The following is a 26,295-nucleotide window of genomic DNA, read 5'->3' as shown; positions in this document are numbered from 1 at the left end:
TTACTTAAATGGCCGCAGGTTACTTGTTTTTCATGCATCCCACTCAATACTCGTGAGTAAACCTATTCCCCTGCATAATAGTTTTATAATGAAGGTGCACTCCCCAGACAGATAACATTTACAGTTGTTTCCATGCTCCTTTGGGTCAATACCACTTCCCCATAGATAACGGAGTGCACAGATGTTCACTCCACATAAAGATTAGCATGTTTGGCTGAGCACCTTTTGCATATGCGCAAACATGATTCAGTTTCCAAAGAAATCACCTGGTGGAGCCTTTCTTTACTGACACTATATGTTGCAGCAGTCGTTTCCTCTGATGGGTCAGAAGATGAATCTCACAGTCGCAGATCTCTGTTGTGCCTTCGAATCTCCCATCCTGGACCAAGTTTTGCCTCCAGTTCTCATCCTGGAGTTCATGTTTGGACTAACGGGGAACTTTGTCGCCCTGTGGATGTTCATCTTTCACATGGACACGTGGAAGCCCAACGCTGTGTACCTCACTCACCTGGCAGTTGCAGACTCCATCGTGCTCTTCTGCCTGCCTTTCCGAGCAGATTACTACAGGCGTGGGAAAAACTGGCTCTACGGTGACATCCCGTGTCGCATCTTGCTCTTTCTGCTGGCAGCCAACCGCGCAGCTGGAATCTTTTTCCTCACGGCCGTGGCTGTGGATCGTTACTTCAAGATCGTCCACCCGTCGAATCGGATCAACCAAATGGGGCTGGGCTATGCTTTCTGGGTCTCGTTTGGCCTCTGGTGCTTGATTTTCCTTGCTACGGGGTACCTTCTTGCTGATCAGCACTTTTTCTACAACAACAACCGTACGCAGTGTGAGAGTTTCAACATCTGCATGGGCTTTAGTCCCCTTTCCACCTGGCATAACACTTTTTATGTTGTCCAGTTTTTCCTGCCCACTGCCATCGTGGCCTTCTGCACCATCAGAATTACATGGCAGCTGAGAATCCGGACTGTGGACAAAAAGGGGAAAATCAAACGGGCCGTTCAGTTCATCCTGGCTGTGGCTTTAATCTTTATCATCTGCTTTTTCCCCAGCACCATATCGCGTATCGCAGTGTGGGTCCTCAAGGTATGGTACAATGAATGTAAATACTTTGAAGAAGCCAACCTGGCATTCTACACATCGGTCTGTTTCACTTACTTCAACAGTGTCCTCAACCCTGTTTTGTATTATTTCTCGAGCCCTGCCTTCAGTGGAGCCTTCAACAAGGTCCTTAACAAACTGTTGAGAAGAAGCAGCGACAAAGATGAGACAAAGTTATCAGAGAATGACATTTCCACCATAGATGGTAGAAGGCTGTAAAGCCAGCTGCTTGTCCCTGTTCTAATACTGCAGGGAAACTAAGATCCACCTTAATACACGAATGCATGGTAAACTCCTGGCTATTGAAAACATTTCTATTATTGTAGTTGAAATTAAATGTCAAATAGTTTTTGCTGTAATTATGAACAAAATGACTCACTTAATATACATCTTAGTGGTGTAGTGCTTTTATTGCAATAATGCACCTGTTGTGACTTTGGATGTACTTTGTGATTATAAGCCACTTACCTGTCGTCAGTAGCTTACAATTACATTTTCCTAGTAGCTGGGCAGGTGAGTAAAGAATGAACTTAAAAGCTTGTCAAGGCAATATCTCACATAGACGCCATCAGCTCATGTATTCACGATACTTGATAAGGTTAGTTTTAATGTTTTTATTAGGCAGTTATTTCAAATGTAACACTGATCTTTCGGCTGCCCACTGAAATATTATTTATTGAATAAAATGTTTGTACAGCCACAGGGAAGTTTAGCTTACGTTAGTGCTAACATTAAACTATCAGGGCAAAACCCACATGCAAAGGGAGGTTTTTGAGTTAGTCTATTACGGTTTGCAGATAACTTCAGCTAGTTTAAATAAAGCAGTGTGTATGTAAATGCCTGTGCAAGTGTATTTCTGCTTGTATAACATTTCAGTCTGTGTACCCTGTCACATTTTGTTTTCAATAAAGCATAAAGGTGTTAAGAATTGTATTTCTTTTTTCTTTTCCCAGTTTAAGAAATAACAATAACTGCTGATGTCATTTTATTAGTAGTATTTTATTTATTTTTAGTTAGCATTTTTTTAGTTAATGTAGATTCAGGTAATTTCCATTCCGTACCATTGTGAGTTTCCCTATTTACTTTCAGTTTTTGTTTTATTACTCCTTGATATGTGATATTTGTAAGGGGGCTAGACCAGGGGTCGGCTCTTTAGTCCTTATAGTGCGGCTCCGCGTGGTTTGGGAAAATAAATTAGAAGTATTTCGCTGAAGTGTATTTTATTTATGTTAGTTCTTTTAAACTTGTAGTTCTAAATTGGAAGATTATTGTGATATTGAAATATAAATATAAAATTATATTCTATTATTTTTTCCTCGCTCAATATAAGCGTCACACTCGCGCAAGCCGGTATTCCCGCCGAAACGCCGTGCATTTATCGAGACTTTCAACCCCAGGTAGGCCAATTATGGATCTTCGGATCCACATTATGTCAGCAGCTCCACCGTGAACTATGTTAAAGACAAACACTGCTCACGCCTCACAGACGACAGATGACAGCTTACAGTCCTGCGTAAACTGACTTCGCACAGCACCGATTAGCAGAGGTTCAGAAGTCCCATTGTAAACACATCACGGCAGACCCGACGATGTTTGCATGAACGCGCTTTTCAGCATCTCTTTATTGACCACTTTTCACACACGGTTGCTGTACGCATACAGCCGGCTGTAGCTTCGCAGCTCACAGCCCGACACACACCACCACCAACAACAACAGCAGAGAGAGCACGGACTTTAAGGCGGCGAGGCGTGATTGCGGGTGCCGCTCAGGTGCGTCCGCCTCCCCTGCAGCGGCGCTGCAGACCACGCCCCCGCACGCATTAACCAGGTAAAATACATATTTAGGCAGAATTTTGCAAATATCTATTTTTCATTTTTCAGCAGCATAGAGCTTTTTTACCAATTATTTTTTAAAAGTCAGGTCAAGGCTCCAAAAGCCCAAAGGAGATATAAGGGAGGCGGCTCACAACAGTTTTTGTTTGCTACGTGGATCATTTTAGTTCAGCTGGGTGTCTTTGCTTTTGTTATATTTCTTTAAGAGTTCAAAATGTGTTGATTACAGAAATAAAATGTAATTTTCTCTGTAGCACTTCATGGATTTCATAAGCAGCACACCTTAGTTGTTCACACAAAGGTAGAAAACAATATATACAGTGTTATCTTCATTTTAGATGTCAAAAAGTATTTGCGGCTCCCAGTGTTTTCTTTTGCGTGGAAACCGGGTCCAAGTGGCTCTTTGGGTGTAAAAGGTTGCAGACCCCTGGGCTAGACTGAAGTTCAGAATATCATTAAAAACAAAGAAGCAAAAAAACAAAAAACAAAACAAACCCCCCCCCCGGACACTTTGACAGTAATGTAGATATCACAACCCATATTAACTCACGCAACATTGTACACTGCTTTTGGTTGTGAAAAACTTGTTAAAATGGATAAAAAATATTTTCCTGATATTTGAAATGTTATATTAACTAGTAACTAGTAACTATTAGAATTTAATTTACATTTTGTGTTTTCCTGAACTCTAGTTTTATTTTACGCTAATAAAAATATTAAGATCATTTCCAGAATTAGCTTTTTGGCAACGATAGTAACCCTGGATCCCAAAATTTACAACTGGGCTTCACAGTTCACGAGCTTATGTTGGGGCTGTGAAGGCAGCATCATTTCCAAGAGTGACGTCAGATTGTGTGAGTCGGGGCTGGGCTGGGAAACAGTAGCTGTTGGAAAAAACATGTAACGGTGCAAGGTACGCTGCACCTTCTCACGACATTCCTTACTGAGACCCAGTTCACCTAACGAGACAAAGTAAGCTCTCAAAGCACCTTTTTTCCCACTACTGTCTGTGTTTATTCTGCTTTAATATCGCATCAGTAGAGTGTTAGTTGTCTTATATTAACCACAGTTTGTGCGTTATTGCTATTTTGAAGCTAGCTAGCTTTGGCAAACAGCAACCACCGTGGCTCTAGCTAACAGGATGCAAAATATGATAAAAAACAAGTGCCCGTTACCTCACGTAAATCACTATGATCTGCTGCTGAATGACATGCCAGTCAGTCAGCCGGTGTTGGTTAAATGTGCACGATGCTTAGTTGGAAAGTGTGGCGGGTAAAAATCTAAGTTATCTCACTAGCTCGATAGATACAGAGAGCCTAGCCCACACAAACAACACACACCAGTCTTCTTATGTGTGTCATGTACACTAACGATTTCTGCCTTCATTAATTGCTTTTGTGTGATCATGCAAAACCGGAGATAATTGAATCGTCGTTAGTGAGCTGACAGCAGAGAATACAGCAGGATGACGTCTGACAGCTGTAGGTGTGCTTGTTGTTTTGGTCTGGCAACACCTGCTGGGCGGGGGAAGACCTCTGAGTCTTCTCTCTTCAGTGTTGTGAGAAACGATTTAGTGCCCCAACAAAAAAAAACAAAAAAAGGACAACCTAAATAAGTGCACCTATGATGTACTTTTATTACCATGGACAGAGCAGGTACATCAGTGTGCTGGTTGCTACGGAGACAAGGCTGCATTAAGTCTTTGGTGGCCCAGGAGGAAAACTGGTGCCCCTGAGTCCCATTACATTTGAGTTAGAGTTAACCATCTGTTTTTGAGAATAATTTAACAACATTTGCCTCCATTATGAAGCTATTTTCCGAGTTCTTAAAGACTCAAAGATTTCTTATCAGTTATATTTCTGTATGTAAATATGTCCATTGTGATGTTGTCATTTCATATAAAAAGAACATATTCTCCAGCATCTTACAAAGAATAAAGTAAATGTGTCTTTCATGAAAGATGTAAAGACACATCTACTTGAATTAGATTTTTCTTTATAACCCAAACATCATCTTTGGAAGTTTTTAAGATACTGGATGAAATTAACACATAATCAAAAAGCTGTCTGTATTTTTCAGCTAAGATTATTCATAAAAACTTTTCACCTGTATTTTCATGTCTATGCAGATAGTGCTGGTATTTGACTGTAAAGTTTAGAGAACATCTCCCACTGACCTCTGTTTTCTGCCTGTTCTGTTCTGCACTTAATTATATTTATTTAAAGGAGGTTTCTTGATTCATAATCCTGCCTTAAGGTGAGGCAATTGAACACTGTGAAAGACTTGCTGTTTTACAGATGGCTGTACCTTTTTGGATTCATCACTACATTAGACCTGTTACCATTGATTTTTCAGTCGAGTTCTTGTGTAATTTTTTTATACCAACGTTTTCCTTTCCTTGAAGCTTTAGCAAACAATACATGGATCAATGGAAGGCCCAAATGTGTCTCCCAGGTCCTATGTTAGGAGCTGTTTTTTTGTTGTTGTTTTTTAAGGCCTATTTTTTTAAGGACACTGCACAGCATGCTGAGATATGCCATGTTTTTGGCTATAGCTCTTTGGGAATAACCTTGTTATTGAAAAAATACTATTTTATGCCTGTCAAACTGTGTTATCTTTGGTATTTTTCATAAATTTAGCTAAAGAAATGTGAAAAAATTCTGTGTTTTTGCAACTGGGTGTTAGTAAGAAAGTGCCATGACATACAATTTAAAATAGCCCTTTTGCTAAGTTGGTTCATCCCTTGACTCAGGTATCTTTTACATACATGAATTACTCATAGGTCAGTGTTAAGTAGCTGATAGAACCAAATAAAAAACACTCCTCTGAAAATGGTCAGGTACGAAGACTGAACTGGAAATGAGTGAAAAAGCAGCCAATGTCATTAAAAGCATTGAAAGACCTGCAGAAAGCCTAGACAACTATTGCCCAAGAGCACTTCAAAACTTACAACAAAGTCTGGCTCATTGGAAGCACAATATAATCTATGTTTGATGTCAAACGCAAATTTTGTTATTTAGTGACTCACGTCTAAGCTAATACAACTCATCTCACCCAGCCCGTCTCTTTGATAAGAAGATTTTGTGAACGGTTTGTTGAAACCTTTTACAAAATCTCAATATTTTGGAAAAATGTTGAGTTTTGGTTAGTGACAGGTGAAAATCTGTCTTTTCAGGTTGGGCCCTTATAGCATGTGGAAACACACATCTGAATTTGACATATAAATAAATGGTGTAAAACATGTTTTTCAATATTTAAAACGTTGTTGTCCAGAAACACTAGTCGGTAAACATGGCGTAGATGTATGGCTGTCTGAAATAAACCATTTCACAACCAAATAAATCAACACATTTTGTCTTCCAACATCCTGAAATGAGTTTTTACCTTTACCTTCCATCCATGAACATCTAGTGCTTGGTGGCTTTAGTCTCTTAGCCTTAATGTCCAAAGACTTTCTTGTTGTAGTCAGTGTGAATCATATACCTTATGAATTAAATGGTAGCTTGGTCAAATAAGGTCCAACATCTACAGAGATATTTAGAGATACAGACAGATATTTACAGAGGAAAAAAAGATTTTATTTTCTTGAATTATGTCAAAGTATGTGAAAACCCCCCCAATTTATTTGATATGTCTGACAAATGCAGAGATGTTTCTACTAATGGGCATGTGAGCTGAAACTGGAGACATACCATGTGGTCAGCTGAATATGACAGTGATTTCACAGATGATAATGAACAGCTCTGTAATAAACACTGGGCTGTGGCTTAGTGACATACAGTAGGAGGTGTGTGAGACAAACTGAGGCTTCACTGAGCAGAGCGACAGCTCTCACTGAGACACTGATGTAATTGTGGGGGTTGTAGGCCTCTGTGAATGGGCTACAGTTACATATGAAAAGTCCTACAACAAGAAAGAACACAAAATATTTAATAAGGCATTTTTGATGTTGATTAACAAAAAACACCTTCAAAATGCCCAGAACTGTTTAGAATTTAAATTCAAAATCTATCTTTTTATATAATAATCAGTTTAGACTTTTATAATTAATTTGAAAAAATATATTATTTATATGTCTGAACCAGCAATACATGACGTGTAGGTAAAACACATGAAATTGCCCTGATATTGACATGTCATATTTTTATGTCTTAGTGTATGCTCAATCATCCAGATAAGTCAATAACCAAAAGTTGATTCTGTTCATCTGGACATAGCGTTTTCAGTGTCATCTTCACTGTCACTGTCATCTTTTTATATTTGTTTTTGTTGAGGATACATTCTTCCTTTTTTTTTGCCAGCTCCTATCTATCATATTGTGACTGTGTCAGGTGGTGGGGAAGGCCTAATCCCTCATCTTCAATAGGCCCCCCCGCCAGCCACGGACAAACAAGGAGCCATGAGTACATCAGGCAAAGCCAGTGGGCTAAAACCCCCCAGTAAAATAGTCCGTCCCTCCGGCGTTCCATCACGGACATCACCGTCATCTGGTAAGAAGCTGCTGAAGAAAAAAAAAAACCCTCAAGATTGTGTCTGTTTATTAAAGTGTCTAATTCTGTCAACAAGAAGTGTCATGCTATCGTTTGTATCTGTTTGGGCCATTCATAACTACAGAACTTATCAGTGAGTTTTCTCAAAGTGTGCTTTAGCAAAACATGGACCTCCATGTGTATTTCTATATATAGTATCACTAAAGGTGCTTTTCTTTTTAATCATGTACATCCTTAAATTAGTCTTTGGATGATTGTTATATGGATTCAGCATTATTTATGAAGTGAAAATAGAGAAAGACTATCAGAAACACAACAAATTTACAGCTGCAGATTTTTTAGAATACAGACTGTATTAAACAGATCATACTGACATTTCTCACCGGGTACTAATCCCCAAACAGAAGCATTTTTGGGGGTTAAATCTCCCTAGAACTTAATCTGTTCCTCGTACTACTATGGGTGCACCAGTCCAACAACTTTTCCAACTAATTACAATATGATTCCTTGGATTCTGACTTGGTGTTTATTAATTACTTAATAAATAATAACAAAACCAAGAAAAATCAAATAAAGTACTAAAAGGTTTTAACATTACTAAATTAACCTAATTCTTTTTGGCAGAAATGCACCTTTTAAATCTAACTATAAAAAAGTAATATTTAAGATTACTAACTATGGTTTATTAAAACATGATTCCAACTGCAGGTACCTCAAAGCCAGTTCCTCCTGAAAAGTCCCCTGGCAGTGTGACCTCACCAGTCCAAGATGGAAACACAGACTTTAAAATTGGAGAGAGAGTCTGGGTCAACGGCAACAAGCCTGGCTATGTGCACTTTGTTGGAGGGACGCAGTTTGCTCCCGGCCAGTGGGCAGGCATTGTGCTGGACGAGTCGATCGGGAAAAACGATGGCTCTGTGGCAGGGGTCCGGTACTTCCAGTGTGAGGATGGACGGGGGATATTCACGCGGCCTTCAAAGCTCTCCAGAACAGCACTGCCAGAGAAGGAGACGAATGGGGGCCGTGCCAGTCCAGCACAAGGAGTCTCTGCAACAAGCGAGACAGCACCTGCTGGCACTACTTCAGCTAGTAAGTTTATTTGTAAAAACATGACAGAGTGGATAACTGTGCTTTACAGACCAAATATTTTCAAAGATGCTCTTATCAGCTTTGTTAAACTTAGAGAAAGACTTGTATCTTATCCTTAATGTTGCACAATGCTGCACTATCCACTGTCCTTTAACACTGATTGCTAATTGTGTATCTAGCTCAGGCAGAGGACACAGGAAGACACAGGGAAAGAGACTGAGAGAGGCACCAGGGACTTTATTTCCTACTTGCAGCATAAAGAGAAAATAATGTGTGTGTGTGTGTGTGTGTGTGTGCATGTGTGTGTTTGTTTCTGACTAATGGGTTTAACAGCAGATGGTTAACATCAACTTTAGCCATTTGCTTATTCTTAAAATTCCCTTATAGTGGTGCTATATTTAAGAGATTTTTTTCCATGTTGTAAGGGTTACCTTTGGATGTAATTTAAAATTTGAATGTTAGTTTGATCACTCAGGGTTGACACACATGCCTCAAGGCCACCACAGAGGCTAGATTCCACCCCAGGCCATTTCCTGTGTGTTGTTCTCCCTGCTTTCTCTCTCTCTTTCTTTCCTTTCTGTCCTGTTCAACAATAAAAGCTAAATGTACAAAGATACATTTTGGAAAATAAATAACTAAAATAAAATAAAAATTAGTTAGATAGTAGAAGAGAAGATAAACTTTTTAATGCCAAGTGTCTCTTGGTACCTTGAGTACCTCTCTCACCGTGATTGTCCTGCTTCAATTCAACTCACTGTTGCTAACTTAGAAACTTTGCCATAAAAATTTTTTTAAGCACCCAGCTAAAAGTCTATAGATAGTAAACTAGTGCTCTGCAATAAGTATCTTGGTCCTTATGTTTACAATGAATTTGTCAAACAAATTTGCAGTTTTAAAATCAGATTTTGGTCACATCACCCCACCTCCAGCTTTAACAGCTTTAAATAAAGGCTGTTGATCACAGCCAGAGACTGGAAGAAAAAAAAAATGTATTTGGGACATCTCACAGTTTAGCTTCAGTTAAGATGTTCTTACAAAGTGACTGACAAATGTGGAACCTGTGATTGTTCTTGTATTTGTTTTTTTTCTTCTTCCTTCAGCTCCAGGCACTGGCATTAAGACAGGTGGAGCACTTAACCGGATCCTGACATCCAGCGAGTCAGTGTCCAACCTCTCCGACCCAGATTCCACGAAGAAGAACAGAAGGGAACTAAGGCTGGGAGACCGAGTGTTGGTAAGAGTGACTGAATCCACTGTGACGGTTGGCTTTAGGGCAGAATATCAGTGATGTAGACATGGAGCCTCACAGAAAAGTTTATTGCTACACTACTCAGTGCTTTTTTCCTAGTGCTGCTTGTATAAATGTTTCAGGTTCAATAAATTGCTTGCTTCACCTTGAATAATTCCACCAGATTGAAGCCCTTATTGTAAATAGAAAAAAGATAAAATTTTTAGATAAAAATGAATTTGCATGAATTGTTTTGTGTGTAGGTTGGTGGTACCAAGGCAGGAGTGGTAAGGTTTCTTGGAGAGACAGACTTTGCTAAGGGAGACTGGTGTGGAGTCGAACTAGATGAACCTCTAGGCAAGAATGATGGCGCTGTAGCTGGAACCAGGTAAAGAGCACAGACTATTTTTAGGGCGTTTTTATTTGCATAGCACATTTACAATACTCTCAGCTCTGTCTGTAGCACATATGACAGAGGATAATTGCATAGTACAACCTGTCTCCTCCTCAGGTACTTCCAGTGCATGCCCAGGTATGGCCTGTTTGCTCCAGTTCACAAGGTGACCCGAATTGGCTTCCCCTGTACCACCCCTACCAAGGCAAAGAGCTCACGGAGGAGGTCCACTCTCAAAAGAAGCCCCAGCGCTTCCTCCATCAGCTCCATCAGCTCTGCCACCTCCTCAATCAGTGGGAAACCCAGCCGAGCAGGACTGGTGAGATATCTGGTTAATCTGCATGGTGCATCATTTAACATCTGCAGTGTGATTCACGAGTGCTTGTGTCATTTTACAGCTGACAGAGACGTCAGCTCGGTACGCTCGTAAGATTTCAGGCACCACAGCCCTGCAGGAGGCTCTGAAGGAGAAGCAGCAGCACATCGAGCAGCTGCTGGCAGAGAGGGACCTGGAGAGGTGCGAGATGGCAAAAGCAACCAGCCATGCAGGAGAGGTGCAGCAGGAGCTGACTCTGCTGAGGAAATGCCGGGATCAGGTAAGACACATGAACAGTTCAGAATTTCAAAATAAATAAATAAGAAAATAAAACATTATCACATTTTGAAAATGGCATCCATAGGTCAAACAAAGTGTGGTCTAACCGTCACCAACATCTAACAGCTCAGTGTAACTTACTTGTGATGTGTGCACTCATATTAATTCTGTATGCTGCAGTACGCACTGGAGATGGAGGCCAAGATGGATCAGCTGCGGTCGATGGTAGAAGCAGCAGATAGAGACAAAGTGGAGCTGCTCAACCAGCTAGAGGAGGAGAAGAGGTGGCTGACTTGACTTTACCTATAACCAGCTCCATATCTATATTCTGGGACTTAACTAGAATAGCTTTGCACGATAAGCAGCATTTAGGCAAGAGTGGGAAAGAGTTCTTTCAAGGATGACTGGGGACAAAATATGGAATTACTAGATCTATAAAAAGATTTGTTTTATAGTACACTGGTACCCAGGGCAGCTGGGCAAAAACAGTTGTGATGTGTTACCTCTTCATTGTACCCTTTTAACTTCTAGCAGCTTTGTTTTGAATAAATTTTAATCAGGAAAAGGTATAATAAATGGACTAATACCTATATAGTACCTTTTTAAACACTCAAAGCTGTTTCTACTACAAGTCTCATTCACCCAGTCACACACAAATTCATTTTTACAGCGCTTTTATCTACACCTAAGCGCTTTCTCCCATTCACATAAGCAGACTTCAGTTTGATCCATTGGGGGCAGCTTTGGGTGCAGTATCTTGCCCAAGACAGCAGGAATCAAAGACTGATCTATCACCTGGTTGGTGACCTGCGACCTCACCTGAGCCACAGCCTAAACCTGTACAAACCTATACAGAGAGAGTTACATCTTAGTCCAGCTGAGAGGTGAGACAAGCATGGGAATCTTTTTCTAAGTCCTTAGGAAATTAAACTTGCTTTAATTTAGCAGTTGCTTTTACATAGTAAAAACTTTTTAGCTGTAGTTTGTGCATATGTCAACAGAGAATCAAGCACCCGTTAAGCTTTTAACAGAGCAAAGATATTAGCAAAATAACTTTAATTTTGCTGTGTCATTTAGTTAAGAGAAATTTTTTGGCATTCAGGATTTGCTGTCTTCTAAATAGTAAGTTTTTCCATTGGATGAGCACTGTGAGTTGTAGCAGGTAGATCATTCTGATTGTCATTCACATGACAACGATACTATCTGACCTGAAATGCATACTTTGGAAATACCTCATTTAATACAAGAGGGAGAAAAAGAGCAGCATCCTGTTTTCACAGAGAAGGTTCTCTCTTTGAAATGAGAAGGCTGCCAAAATGATTGGCATTATCAGCTGTTCCAGCTCTTCAGTAAATCTGTAGGGTTTTAATGACTGAGCTACCTGTGTGTTGTGATTTTACAAGATTTTATTATTGTCCCTGTTTGACAGGAAAGTGGAGGACCTACAGTTTCGAGTAGAAGAGGCATGCATCACCAAGGGAGACCTCGAGGTAAATGTGGTTACATAATCCGATTCTCAATTAAACATCTTCTCTCACTCGTCCTATTTACCCGAGCTGTCTGCCTCTCACTGATCAGGCTGATACTTCTTTAATGGAAGTCTGGTATGATTTATTGACTCCAGCCAAGATGAATAGTTTATCATCACTGTCAATTCGGCGTCCCACTGAGTCACATGTTAGTTTGATTTTCACTGTGATTCCTGACTCTTTTTAATTCACACCATAGGATGACACTGTAAAGCTGATTATCATTTTCTTCCAAAAAATGAGAAGTTGATTAAATCAGACTTGCTGCCAAATGTTTTTGCCTTTCCTGCACTCTATCAATCATTTACTTTTTTTTGTTCAGACTTGTGTTCTATTCCTGCTCTTTTCATTTATTCATCTGAGATTTTTCTACCCATCTGCAGCACTTAAATTACCATTGCTCTCATCATCTGTTTGTCCACATGTCTGTGTTTGAATGCCGCTTTTGTCTTCACTTTTTTGTGCCTTCATCTTGCATGTCTTTTCTGCATCTTTCTCACTCCTGGATTAGAATTGTTCAATTGCTTCATGAAAGGGAAACAAAAGTATCTGAGAGAAAGAGATGATCACAGTAACTAACTCTGGATACTCCAAACAAAAAAGCTGAAATGCTGCAAACCATCAGTGTTTTTGTACTTCCTGGTCTTCTCTTTAAAGTCTTGCCTTCTTTCTGTCTGTGGCACAAAGCTGGCAGCTCAGTGTTCGCATTGGTGTTTGTTTTTCCTCTCTTCCTGCTCTCTTTTACTAACAGACGCAGACCAGGCTGGAGCATGCCCACATAAAGGAGCTTGAGCAGAGCCTGCTCTTTGAAAAGACCAAAGCTGAAAAACTCCAGAGGGATTTAGAGGACACTAGGGTAATTCTGGCAGTTGCAGTGCGACAGCCTTTTTTCCCCGCTAGACTTAATAATCACAACTGGCATATACTGAAGGAACTGCAGCATGCAAACACCATGCAAATCGTCCACAGCCCTGCAATAGGGACATTAACATTTCATCTGCTTTGAGCTTTCCAGATAACCCATGTTTATTGTTTATACTAAACAATATACATATGTGCATAAAGCTTTATTAAAGGATATTTTTTGGAGATTATGGTTCTTTAGACTTAGTTGGCTTTAAAGAATAAGGGTGGAATCCTTCAACATTTCACTCCTATCAACAAATCCCATGAAAAGAGCAAAATCAAGCATTTTTGCATGATTTTGTCTCAGAAAATAAGCCATCAACATCCTCCTCCACTCTATATCTCGGAGTGTCCTTGAGCAAAGTACTGAGTCACAAAACAGTGTGTCACAGCTGTGTGAGTCCTTGGTAGCTAGAAAAGTGGTGTAAAATGCAGTCCGTCTGAGAATACTGCCTTGTCTTTACCAGTAACATTATTACTGCTGTAGATGTCATCCTTCACAATAACTCACTGATGCATAGTATCAAAGAAACAAAGGATCGGTCTTTACAAACTAACAATATAGTGATGTCAAAAATATGTTGCTTTGCTTCATATACATTTTAATTCTGAATATTGAAACCAGTTCCGTGCCCTATCATTTTTCCTGTAAATAAAGGTGTGTGGGCATGATTTTGCAACAATTTCAGGACAATTAGCCCATTACATCGGTGACGTTGTCCTTTCCCATATGTAGCACACAACAGGAGATAGTCCACTTCAGATGTGCTCTTATGACATGAACTATTATGTTTGGACTATGTGATAGAGTATGCAGGAGGTGTAAACAGACATTATCAATGTAGGGAGCTGACAGATAAAAGTATACCTATTATGCTTATTGTCAATGTCATGTAATTATTCCAGGACTCTACTAGAGTAGTTTTGCTTGATTCAAAGTTGAAAATAATTTATATTTATCTTATGCTGGGTCCTGTTGCAACTGGTGACTGTTTGAAACAATGTTATCAACTGTTTTAGTGTCCTTCTCTTTAAACCCAGCTTTTGTGCTCCTCACAAACCTTCTGCTTTAGACTGGGGGGGTCTGTACCTGAAGGCCCTGAGATGATCATATTTCAGATATCTGGTGTCTGAAACCATCAGAGCCCTGGAGAGAAAACAAATAGTATGCGTTTGAGCCTTCGTTGGTTATTTCACTACCTGACCTTTTCATGGGACTTGCTGACCTTAAGATAAATGTAGAAGACTCCCATCCTATGTCTTTTAACCTGAAGCTTTGACATATTTTTGATGAGTCAAATGCTTCTGTAGTACAGCAATAAATTCCCATTTGGACCAGGTCTTCTGCTGGTTGTTGGAACTTTGCTGCAGATCTGCCACCTCTCTGTCCAGTGGGAGTGGAATTTTTTTCTTATGAATGAATGTTTGGTTTGGTTTAGCCAGTTGTATAGCCAAAGTTCTTGATGTAATCCCTCTCTCTCTGTGCAAAGGTCTTAAGCCATCCCTCATCTCTTTATTATTAAAACAAGTGCAAACACACATGGAAATACAGTATATAAGGCAAAAACAGAGTTTAGACCATTCTTACAAGCTCTAAAGCCTATATTTGGTATGACCACCTTTATTCTTCAACACAACCTGAACTGAAGTCTTCAGGAATATTTCTCTAGGTTTCTTGAAGGACATTGTAAAGCTCTAAATTTGGATGTTGCCTACTTTTTTTTTTTTTTTTTTTTTTTTTTTTTACATTTTAAGATGATCACACACTGCTTCAATATTGTAATGTTGAGTTCTGAGCTATGGGGAGGCCAATCCATGACTCCAGTGTGTGTTCTTCTATCCACGAATGCTTTTTATTGCATTGACAGTGTGTTTTCCACGCTGAAAAATGTTGCATTGCCAATCAGATGTTTTCCAAGTAGTATTATGTGGTGGATCAAAATCTGAGGGTACTTTTTTCCATTTATAATTCCATTAACTTTGACAAGATCTCCAACATCACTGGCTGAAATGCACCCCACACCATGACAGAACCTCCACCATGTTTAACAGAAAGGTACAACAGTGAGTGTTGCTTTCTCCTGACCTCTTCTGTATGTAATATCAAGGTTTTAAAATTTGGATTGATCACCATCCATAAGTCCAGTTACTGTGTAATTTACCATACTTAAACCTTCTTTAAGAATGGCTTCTTGACAGTCACCCTTCCATTGAGACCATTTCTGATGAGGATTTAGTGAACAGTAGATGGATCAACTGAAGGGGCATATGCATCTCTCAGGTCCTATTTTAAGTCTTTGCTGGATTTTTTTCCTGCTTCTTAATGACATGACATTCAGATGCGTTTCTTCTACTGTAGTTTTTGGGGCTGCCACTTCGTCCTTTCTTCTCTACGTATCCATTTTCCCCAGAAAACTTTTTTAAGGAGAGTATGCACATATCCATAGCATAAGTCATATGTCATATGCTAAGGTTTAAACTAATAGCTTTTTGGGAATCCCGTTGTTTCAGTAATACAATTTTATTCCTATCAAACTGTTATTGTTGGCATTTTTTATGGGTTCAGCTAAAGAAATTGAATAAATTGTGTTTTTGTGAAAGATTGCTAGTAATTTCCTTTGAAAATGGCGAGGTACAAAGAGTTGACTAAAAATGTGGGCAAAAGTAGGCAGAGTTCAAAGAAGAACTTTGAAAGACCTCCAGAAAGCCTGAAGAAATATTGCTTAAGACCACCTTAAAAAGATCTAAGCTAAAATCTAAGATTTGGAAGGTTTGGAAATGACGGTTGGCTCAAGATTTTTGTACCTGTACTGTATAGTGAACTGTATAGAGGCTACTTAGTTTAGCTTAACATAAAGAATGTAAGCTGTCAGATGACACAAAGATTCAAATAACTGAATATGTATTCATTTCTACTGGTTTGTGCATTTTGATATATCTTTGTACTGCAACAGGCTATTTAATACCTACTTGGGTCAGCCCCAATTAAATAGCAAAAGTGCAGATTGTTACAGGCTATAGTGTTCATAACAGTAAATGTCATTCATTATAGGGCTTATGTCTAACACATTAATGTAAGGGAGAAACATTGTGATATGTTTTACTCAATTATATGTCACATTTAAAAATACATTATTTTAAAAGTACAAATAAACTGATATTCAGTAAACCTTTACATCTTAAGGCCACATGACTATATTTTCCATTACCCCCAAGATAATGTCCATAATATACTTAACATTTATTCACTCTTGAAAATAAATACATTTGCCAAAAGAAAAAACATTTACAGGGGTAAATTGCAACAGCTGTAGTTGGAGTAACCGTTCTTAGTGTCTATAACAGGAAGAAAATTCAGTGGTTCCCTTTAAAGCTCCATATCTTGAATATGAATATTTCATACATTTCGACACTGTATTTAACAAGATATCCATAAGTCCAGTTATTGTGTTTATGATGGTTTCTATGCAGAAACCACAACCACAGTCAACAGCTTTTAGCTGTTTGACTGTGGCTGCTCCATCACTTTTTTCAGTCTTTATGCTAAGCTAAGCTAGCTGCTTGTTTTAAGGTTCATGTCATGTCATGGTGACATATCTCACAGATTCTGTCTAATTGATTTCTGACAGAAGTAGATAACTGTAGGCTCCCTAATTAAGGATGAAAGAGGGAAATGAGGTTATAAAATTGATAATTTTATTGTGAATGTTTTAATTTGTAGATGTTTGATTGACAGCAAAATAATCTGCAGTGATTTTGATAATGAATAAGTTAATCTTTTACTGACAGTAATTTTCAAGCAAAAACCTCAAACTGGCACTTTGTCTGTTTCCAGCTTCTGAATTAATGTGTTTCCCTTACGTATGTGACTGTAAAGTAAATGTCTTTGCATTTTGGACAAAACAAGCAAATGATTACATATGAGCAGGCACTACTAATCTCCTCTCTCAGGCCCCATGTCTCCTCTTTGCCCCATAACCTCCTCATGACTCTGCTTTCTGCTGTAGGTGGCCACAGTGTCTGAGCGCTCCAGGATAATGGAGCTAGAGAGGGAGGTGGCAGATCTCCAGCTCAGGCTCCGGGCGTCCCAGCAGAAGGAGGATGCTGTGTCTCTGTCACAGCAACAAATCAGCAGCCTCAAGGCACAGGTTCAGTCTCAGGAGAAGAAGGTTTGTAGAAAGCACCAGAGAATTCTTGACTATGGTGTTTTGTTCAGCGATTCCTGTGCCACAGCTTTATAAGAAACATAATTGCTTGTTGAATGTGTTAGTCATCATTTATCATTATTATTGAAATGATCACATGATGGTAAAATCAGAAGAACTGGTATAACACTCTTCATTCAACCCACCATCTAGTAAAATGTGATACTCTGTGTGTGGTCTGTTGAAGTTACTGTGATGATGCATAATTTATGGCTCTATTCAGATATACATGTGTATGTTTTATGGTCTATACTGTGTGCTCCGAACAGATCAGTGAGCTGAGTGTTGACCTGGAGAGCAAACAGAAAGAGCTTCAGTCTGTACAGCAGGATAAGACGTCTTTGGAAGAACAGCTAACCAGTCTGGTAAGAAGGAAAGAGACTCTGGACATAAATAAATACAATACACATGTTCAGAGAAATGACGATGTACTGTAGCCCATCTTTGAACTTGTGTACTTTACCTGTCTGTCAATAATAATGGCTTTTAAAGTGATACATCTAAGAGAACGTAGACGAACATAGCTCTTTGTTATGATAACTCACATTTACATGATTTTTTACATTGGTCTCAATTATTAATATCTAACTTATTGTGAACTTTTCAAGCAAGTATATAAATATAAAAGGCCTAAAAACAATAATAGAAAATTATTTAAAATGTACCGGTTGCCTGACATAAAAGCAGAGTGTTGCGTTTATGAGCGCTTATATTCTTCTATTCTGACACATACCTCACATATTATAATAATTTAAGAAACTTAAAATGAATAAAACTAAAATAAAAGGAAATAATTTTAAACACTAAACTGAATTCAAAATAAAAAGTAAAAACCATAAAATTTAAACAAAAATGAAAAAAATCAGAGAGCATTATTGCCAATAAAATAGCTGTCATAAGGCATTACAAGTCAGAAACAATAAACAAGAAGTACACAAAATGAGTGAGTAGGTGGAGAAAGACATAGGATTTATGAAGTAAAGAAATTATGAGATCAGCCACCAAACAACAAAACTGCAGGCTTGGAGATTGAGGAAACAAAACCATCTATAAGAGAGACAGTCACGCATAACACTACTTGTAGTCTGGATTGAATACAAAAATAATTTGAATAATCTTATAAATTCTTGTTTTCTCAGTACAATTATTGATTTAAAAAAATCTTTAGACCCTCCCTCACTTGGTAAAAATGAAAATTAAAAATTGGTGAGGATTAAACAAGATTAATAAAAAACAGATGCAAACTCAAGACAATATAAGGAAAGTGTTACACATTATTGAACAAATTTAAAAAAGGAAAAAGCTATTCTACTCAGTTTGGGTGCTTTTGATTGGATTGGCTGGGATTTTCTTAATCTTGTAATGAACATATTTAGTTTTAGTGAAACATTTGCATCCATTCTGTGTATTCTTCACTTACAGCATGGACAAAGGTTAATGGCAGTCTGTCTAACTCCATAACATTACAATGAGACTGCTTGCTCAGCTAGCCCATATTTCTATAGTAGGTGAGGAGTACAAATCAAGCTTGTGCATGGATGATGTACAGGTTGGGATAATGGACCCAGGCTCAGGCCTGCCTCTCCTGATGAAAGGCAGGAAATATATGGGATGTATTCAAGGTATGTCTTTAATATATATAAATCCAGGTCTTGACATTCAATTTTACCCACACACAGGAAATGAATGCTAAATGCATTTTCAGTCGATACTCATCCTACATTAAAGATCTTTAACTAACCTGTAAAAATGACCTGTGACCTGTAACGACCTGTAAAAAGCATATGACATTAATTACACTTGTATCAATAAGATAATATTTGAAGAAATTGGTCAAGACATATAGCCAGTGGGTCAACTTTTCTCTAATCATATGGTGGGATGTTATTAAACATTTCCAGCTTCAATATGAAGTTTGCTTGGACGAGCAGCAAATGATCCTGAGTTTGAATCAGTGATGCAAGATCCTAGATTTGGGCAGTGTGCATATTATTCCATTGCCCCTGTGTGTAAGCTTGTTAAAAAGTGCAAGCTCATTCATTTTAGAAACTTGTGCCAGACATATCGGCTTGACAAATCTAAGCGCATTGTACAAGGACACTGCAAACTATGTGAAATAATTATGGGAGAAAGAACTGGGCATTAAAATATCTGAAGATATGTGCAAACTGCCTGGGAGACACAATTGTCCTCCACCAATTCTTGGACTTGGAGACACTACTGTTGGAAAAATTGATTTGATTTTTTGTCACTCCTAAACAAAGGTTGAAGTAAACTGTCACCCATCTAGGCTTGCTGGAAGGAATGTTGATCATGCCCATAAATTTTGACTGGCACCTTTATCCTACCTTTTTGGAAGGAAGTAGAGCTGGGCGATAGAACGATAACGATATGTATTGCGAAATAACTTTTTCTCGATAGAAAAATTAAACTATTGCAATAGGCCTCATCTCTCTTGTCCTCTTTAAAAAAAAAAAAGAACAGCCAATCCAAATTAAGTAGCGCAGAGCCGAACCAATCACAGCCGCAGCGTCACGTCACGTGACTTGTTATGTACAGCACAAGTGCCAAGCCGCACGTGTGTATTTGTTTGGGAAGCAGCCAGCCGCCGTGCCGCCCGGGTAATGGAGGAAATGAGTGCGCCGACTAGAGAAAAATCAACCGAGAGCGTGAGCGAAGGTTATCGAAGAGAAAACAGATGATGGTTCCAATGCTGGAGAGATTGTCGAACGGAAAGGCCATAGAAGTGGTGTGAAGGTATTTCAGCCATTTCAAGTCTGACACTGTAAATTGTGCCGAAAGCAAGTCTGGAAATACAATAAAGCGGTGCATGCTCAATCTCTGACTGAAAGCGCTAATTCGTCATTCGGCTTTTGTCAGACTAAAGCAACTGTTAAAACTGTTTAAACAAAGTGTAAAACAAACTAAGATTTATTTTTTTAGAATTAATATTCTGTTTCTAAGTGGAATTGACAATTTAGTGGTCTGTTTTGTTTGTTCTATTTTGAAACTTAAACGCTTTAGCAGCTGCCCTTTGTGTAGTTTGCAATATTTGCCTTTATTTATCTGAAACTGAAGTCTCATGTTCCTTAAGTACATCTACCCTGTTGAACTTATTATGGGAAATAAATATTTAAATCAAAACAAGCTGCTGATTATTTCAAATATAGTTATTTGGCTTATATCGTGATATATATCGTTATCGCCTGAAATGAAAAAAACATATCGTGATATGAAAAAATCTTATATCGCCCAGCTCTAGAAGGAAGTAACAACCATTATTTCTAAAGTCTTGGGCTTTAATGTTTGTAGAACTTGGTTAGATCTTAGATCTTGGTTATAACCCTAATGGACTAAACAGTGCTGACAAAAATAGCTTCTGGAAGCAGCATGCAAACAAGCCATTACAAAACACTGGCTTCAGAGAAATTGTCCTACTGCCACACTGTCTGTTAATATTTTCAAACATATACATAAGATGGAAGAAATTACTTCTATACCGCTCCAAAAAGAACTGGGAGAAAAAAAGTGGGAGAAATGGTTAGTTATTTGGCCTTTGAGACAAACTGATAGTACTGATGATGACAAGTATGTTATTTTTATACATTTATACAGAATTTTTAACTTCATATGTGCCAGTATTTTTTATAATGTGTAAGCATTATTTTAAAAAAAATCTGTACAAAAAAAGGTCAAAATGAACTACAAATTAAAAACTAATTGGGAAAAATAACAGTTATAACTGCTCTGTTTCCTATTTTATATATATATATATATAGATATATATATCTATATATATATATACATTCTGATTTTAGAAATCTATTTAGGTATTTATTTTTATTTTGAACTACTGACTACAGTAATTACACTTAACACTTATATATTAGGATCAGGATTAAAATTAATTTTAAAATCTTGATTGTATATTATTTTTTTCTTAATGCAATTATTGTGATTATTTTAACCCTTCAAAGCCTGGCCCATAAAATAATTTTATTAATTTTATTGATTTTTTTAAATGGACTGTTTATTAAATCTTCTGACAAATGAACTGCTTTTAGTTGTTCATTATTAAAAAACTACTTCTTCAGCTACCTTTGGTTTACTGTATGAACTCAACAAACACTACTTACTGACAGCTTATTCAGTTTGCTTACTGACAATAGAAAAAAATAGAATAGAATAGCCCTTTATTGTCATTGTACATGTACAATGAAATTATGGGTGCTCCACACCAACTGTACAGGAGTAAAATATAAAGAGTAAGACAGCAGGAATAAATAACAGACAGGAGAAATATATACAATAAAATATATACACTATACAAGAGGAATGTATACAAGACAATAGAGAGGCAGACATTGGAGAAGAAAGTGCTTGGAAGCAGTGCAAAAGGTCTGAGTGTGTGCGTGAGTGGCCTGAGTGATGAGGCATCCATAAAAAGACCACAGATGTTTGGCTAAAACAAATGATACAGCTCCCTCATCCTGTTAACCCCATTCAATTCAACGGCATTTAAATAGAAAACGGTGGTGTCAGGATATAGAGCACATTTAACTCCTAAATTTGATCTTTTAACTTTGAATGGCAATTACTACTTTGACATAAGGCCTGTCTCATCAAAATAGCTGGAGGAAGTTTGGTGTAGACATTTAAAAGGTGATCATCTAGCTGGTACACAGGATGAATAGATTGCGACTGTTTAGTAAGTGAATATTATATTGTCATCGCTAACAAGTGTGCATATATAATAAATGAAAATGCCAGACCTATTGGGAAACATCTCTAAAGATTCAAAGACAAAAAAATTAATATGTTCCATATGGCGCAAGCATGAAGAACACATGGAAATAATTGTGCTGTATAATAAAAGAAAGAAATCCTCAGTAACTGTTGCTGTATTGATGTACAGGGCTATTTACTTTGAGAATTAAGTCTAAGTAAATATGCAAGTGAATATTTTGGCAATTGTGCCAAAAATCAAGAAACATGAATCAATCACAAAAATAAAAGTTAAAATTATAGTAATTTTTTGGTCTCAATTGTCACAATAATGTTACAGAGTCAGTCATATTGTTATTATCACTGACAGAAAAGCAAGAACATGAGTTGTGCTTAAACTCTTCAGCACATCTTCCAAATGAAGTGCATGTTCGTGCGGGTGGTTCGTGGAGCTGTAGCTTTGTCTTATTTAATCACTCTGTGTTTTTGTTTGTGAGGATCGTTGAGAGCAGAATTTCATCCAAAAACCTTGCATGCTTTCTGGAGCCAGTCATTATTCCCTGGTTAGCTCAAGGTTCAAGAATGCTGCTGTTTGAGTGATTAGCTCGTGGTCAAGCTGATGCCTCTCCATTTCAGAGAGAAAAGCTTGAGACAGCTGAGGAGGAGAACAGGAAGGCAGCAAAGACGATGCAAGGTAAACATATCTGCTGTATATCTGCTACCTTTATTCTCATTTCAGTGTGTGATTTGTTAAAGCTGCTATCTCTTTTCTGTTAGGATTGGAGCAGATTGTGGAGTGTTCGACGAAAGACTACCAGACACTGAAAGAGGAGAATCAGTCCAGGGAGAAAGAGCTAAGAGCCCAGCTGACACAGGTAAGTGTGCACATGCAGCTCCTAGTGCAGGGGTCTGCAACCTTTTACACCCAAAGAGCCACTTGGACCCGGTTTCCACGCAAAAGAAAACACTGGGAGCCGCAAATACTTTTTGACATCTAAAATGAAGATAACACTGTATATATTGTTTTCTACCTTTGTGTGAACAACTAAGGTGTGCTGCTTATGAAATCCTTGAAGTGCTACAGAGAAAATTACATTTTATATATGTAATCAACACATTTTGAACTCTTAAAGAAATATAACAAAAGCAACAAGTTGAACTAAAATGATCCATGTAGCAAACAAAAACTGTTGTGAGCCGCCTCCCTTATATCTCCTTTGGGCTTTTGGAGCCTTGACCTGACTTTTAAAAAATAATTGGTAAAAAAGCTCTATGCTGCTGAAAAATGAAAAATAGATATTTGCAAAATTCTGCCTAAATATGTATTTTACCTGGTTAATGCATGCGGCGGGGGCGTGGTCTGCAGCGCCGCTGCAGGGGAGGCGGACGCACCTGAGCGGCACCCGCAATCACGCCTCGCCGCCTTAAAGTCTGTGCTCTCTCTGCTGTTGTTGTTGTTGGTGTGTGTCGGGCTGTGAGCTGCGAAGCTACAGCCGGCTGTATGCGTACAGCAACCGTGTGTGAAAAGTGGTCAATAAAGAGATGCTGAAAAGCGCGTTCATGCAAACATCGTCGGGTCTGCCGTGATGTGTTTACAATGGGACTTCTGATCCTGAACCTCTGCTCACAGCGTCTGCTAATCGGTGCTGTGCGAAGTCAGTTTACGCAGAACTGTAAGCTGTCATCTGTCGTCTGTGAGGCGTGAGCAGTGTTTGTCTTTAACATAGTTCACGGTGGAGCTGCTGACATAATGTGGATCCGAAGATCCATAATTGGCCTACCTGGGGTTGAAAGTCTCGATAAATGCACGGTGTTTCGGCGGGAATACCGACTTCCGCGAGTGTGACGCTTATATTGAGCGAGGAAAAAATAATAGAATATAATTTTATATTTATATTTCAATATCACAATAATCTTCCAATTTAGAACTACAAGTTTAAAAGAACTAACATAAATAAAATACACTTCAGCGAAATACTTCTAATTTATTTTCCCAAACCACGCGGAGCCGCACTATAAGGACTAAAGAGCCGCATGCGGCTCGCCGACCCCTGTCCTAGTGCAATGTAAGTGTAAGAAATACACTTATTCAAGATGTTCAGTTTGACGTTACTCACGTTTAATTTTCATTAATATTTTATTTTTGTTTTTTGTTTTTTTTACTGTGTTACATTTACAGTATACCAGCGTTTAAATAAAGCATTGTACTTTTGTTTTTTTGTGTTTTGTGTCACACCACAAATGGCACTGTGTTTCACAATTTTTCTTTTCTTTTGTCTTCATTTTCTATTTCTTTTTTGTGTATCGTCTCACTACTACGCAAGAGGATTAGAGCCACTGGGCCGCTTTTTCCTTTTTTTCTTTGGCCCTATTCCTCTTCCATACAGTACCCATTGTATATACATTGTCAGGATTTAGATTGCATATTGTATTTTTAAACCATCTGTTCATTTGACTGTAAAAGCCCATACCCACAATCCAAACATTTGTCCTAACACCATACAAAAAAATAAATATTTAGAGTAATTTCATAGTAATTCTCTAGAAAGAAAAGCTGGCGAGATATTGACCCTAATTCGATACAAATTACTGATAAGTAAAACGGTTCATTTAGCAATTTATTGTGACTGACATATTATCTTGGTAATTTGGGCATTTTAATTGAATTAATGAGTGAAATTTTACATCTAGTAATTTCTTATAATTTTATTGCCATGAAAAGTTTGTGTGTGTGTGTGTGGTGTGTTTGTTTGTTTTTGTCTCTCTGTATGGACATCCTGCAAATCAATTTCCCATTGGGGACAATAAAGTTACCATTGACCATTGACCACTGACAGTATTATTTCCAGAAATTTTGAGAGGAATTACAGCTTTTGCCACTGTTAGCCAGCGTTTGTGAAACTTTCTTTGAAGTGAATCTAACATTGCTGGACTTGGACACTCAGTGAATAAACTGTCTTACAATGTGAGAATGTAATCAAACCAAAGTGTAGCTTTCAAGACACTCAAGGCTAATATTAGCTTATAAGCAGCTGTTGTTTGTTTAGCCAGCTTGTTGTCAGCTGTCTTGAGACGGAAGTGTTGAATGTTTAATCTGCTGATAATAAATCTGACATTATTGTTTGTGTATGTTACAACACTGACTACAGTTCAGGAGATAAAGACTGAGGTAAAGAGGAAAAGGGTGAGGTAACATGAGAAGACAATGCAATGGTGGACGTGGGAGATGAAGTTAAGAAGAAAGGCATATTGAAAAAGACATTAAAAATGTACTTGTACACATGTTAAATGGTCAAATATAACAGGTAGCTTTAAAGAGCTATCTGTTAGCTTTAAAGAGCTATCTGTTATCCTTAAATTAAGGCACACTACGTATGTGGCCGGTCTCTAGCCACATATACTGTATAAAACGCGATTAGGTGGAATGACAAAGCCCATATAGGCAACAATATTCAAGATGGTGGGGCAACATGGCGGCTTCCGCAACGTGGCACCCACTCCAGATTATGAAACAGTGCTACAACAATTCCTATAGAAGACTTTTGGTCAGTTCCTTTACCACTTTTACATTCCCAGTAGTCTCCTTTTTTGTTTTGTTTTTTTTACAAATCAAACATGGTGGGAGAAAATGTATAAATGCAGCAATGAAAAATTGAAAAACTAGACTGTTTTTTCCTGCTAATGAATATCTACTGAATGCATGTAGTCTTTTTTTCTACTGCTTTTGTTTCTGAAAGTAGACAGGACAGTTTGCACTTCTTTTTTCCCTAAAGCCATAGCTTTCATACTTCTGTTCATGCTTCAAGAAACTCATTGGAGATTAATGTAAGGGTGAAACAGCATGAGAATCTTGAGGCTGACTTTCCTTTTTTAGCCAACATCCTTAATGAGTTCTAATCTCTCTGTTCTATTAATAGAATACTGTTTTTTGAGTGCTAATATGATTCTGTTTGACTCTGTCCTTAGTTTTTTAAAGTGGTTTGTTTAGTTATCCAAAACAGAAACAAGACTCAGGGAAGGTGTATGCATTACCTCTACAGTGACTAAATCTACCACAGTGTGTGAGGTGCACTCTACCTGGTAGCTTTTTTAACCCAAAGTATCACTTAGTGAATAAGTAATTGTAAATAGTCATTAGTAATTAATGAAAAAATTTGTATGTTAACTTTTTTATACATCCAGAAGGAAAATAGGCT

At 38.1% G+C, this 26,295-nt stretch overlaps 2 protein-coding genes across 4 annotated transcripts in view; both read left to right on the top strand.

The window, feature by feature from the left end:
* The first annotated feature begins 43 nt into the window (after window positions 1–43).
* Window positions 44–2,038, top strand: LOC100690406 (hydroxycarboxylic acid receptor 2). Its single transcript, XM_005459638.4, has one exon. The coding sequence runs from the start codon at window positions 296–298 to the stop codon at window positions 1,322–1,324; it is 1,029 nt and encodes a 342-aa protein (XP_005459695.1). The 5' UTR covers window positions 44–295; the 3' UTR covers window positions 1,325–2,038.
* A 1,740-nt stretch (window positions 2,039–3,778) lies between these two features.
* The window catches only part of clip1b (CAP-GLY domain containing linker protein 1b), a 47,225-nt gene continuing 24,708 nt past the window's right edge, over window positions 3,779–26,295 (top strand). For 2 of the 3 annotated variants that reach the window (XM_019360704.2, XM_005459637.4), the window contains exons 1-14: window positions 3,779–3,910; window positions 7,240–7,428; window positions 8,137–8,517; window positions 9,618–9,751; window positions 10,009–10,133; window positions 10,257–10,458; window positions 10,538–10,735; window positions 10,915–11,018; window positions 12,164–12,224; window positions 13,015–13,119; window positions 17,177–17,338; window positions 17,644–17,739; window positions 22,736–22,793; window positions 22,877–22,974. In XM_019360704.2, coding sequence (XP_019216249.1) covers window positions 7,338–7,428; window positions 8,137–8,517; window positions 9,618–9,751; window positions 10,009–10,133; window positions 10,257–10,458; window positions 10,538–10,735; window positions 10,915–11,018; window positions 12,164–12,224; window positions 13,015–13,119; window positions 17,177–17,338; window positions 17,644–17,739; window positions 22,736–22,793; window positions 22,877–22,974 — 1,815 coding nt within the window. In that variant the 5' untranslated portion in view covers window positions 3,779–3,910; window positions 7,240–7,337. The remainder of the gene's footprint in view (window positions 3,911–7,239; window positions 7,429–8,136; window positions 8,518–9,617; window positions 9,752–10,008; window positions 10,134–10,256; window positions 10,459–10,537; window positions 10,736–10,914; window positions 11,019–12,163; window positions 12,225–13,014; window positions 13,120–17,176; window positions 17,339–17,643; window positions 17,740–22,735; window positions 22,794–22,876; window positions 22,975–26,295) is intronic. The other variant, XM_003455114.5, reaches the window with a different exon arrangement.

Source organism: Oreochromis niloticus, linkage group LG7 (assembly GCF_001858045.2).
Source record: "Oreochromis niloticus isolate F11D_XX linkage group LG7, O_niloticus_UMD_NMBU, whole genome shotgun sequence".
Taxonomy (NCBI): domain Eukaryota; kingdom Metazoa; phylum Chordata; class Actinopteri; order Cichliformes; family Cichlidae; genus Oreochromis; species Oreochromis niloticus.
Note: the sequence above shows the minus strand (reverse complement) of the source record. Positions and strands in the feature narration are given on the sequence as shown.

Bases quoted from the DNA above. Each gene is read 5' to 3' on its own strand.
- LOC100690406 (XM_005459638.4), top strand. From the start codon at position 296: ATGTTGCAGCAGTCGTTTCCTCTGATGGGTCAGAAGATGAATCTCACA.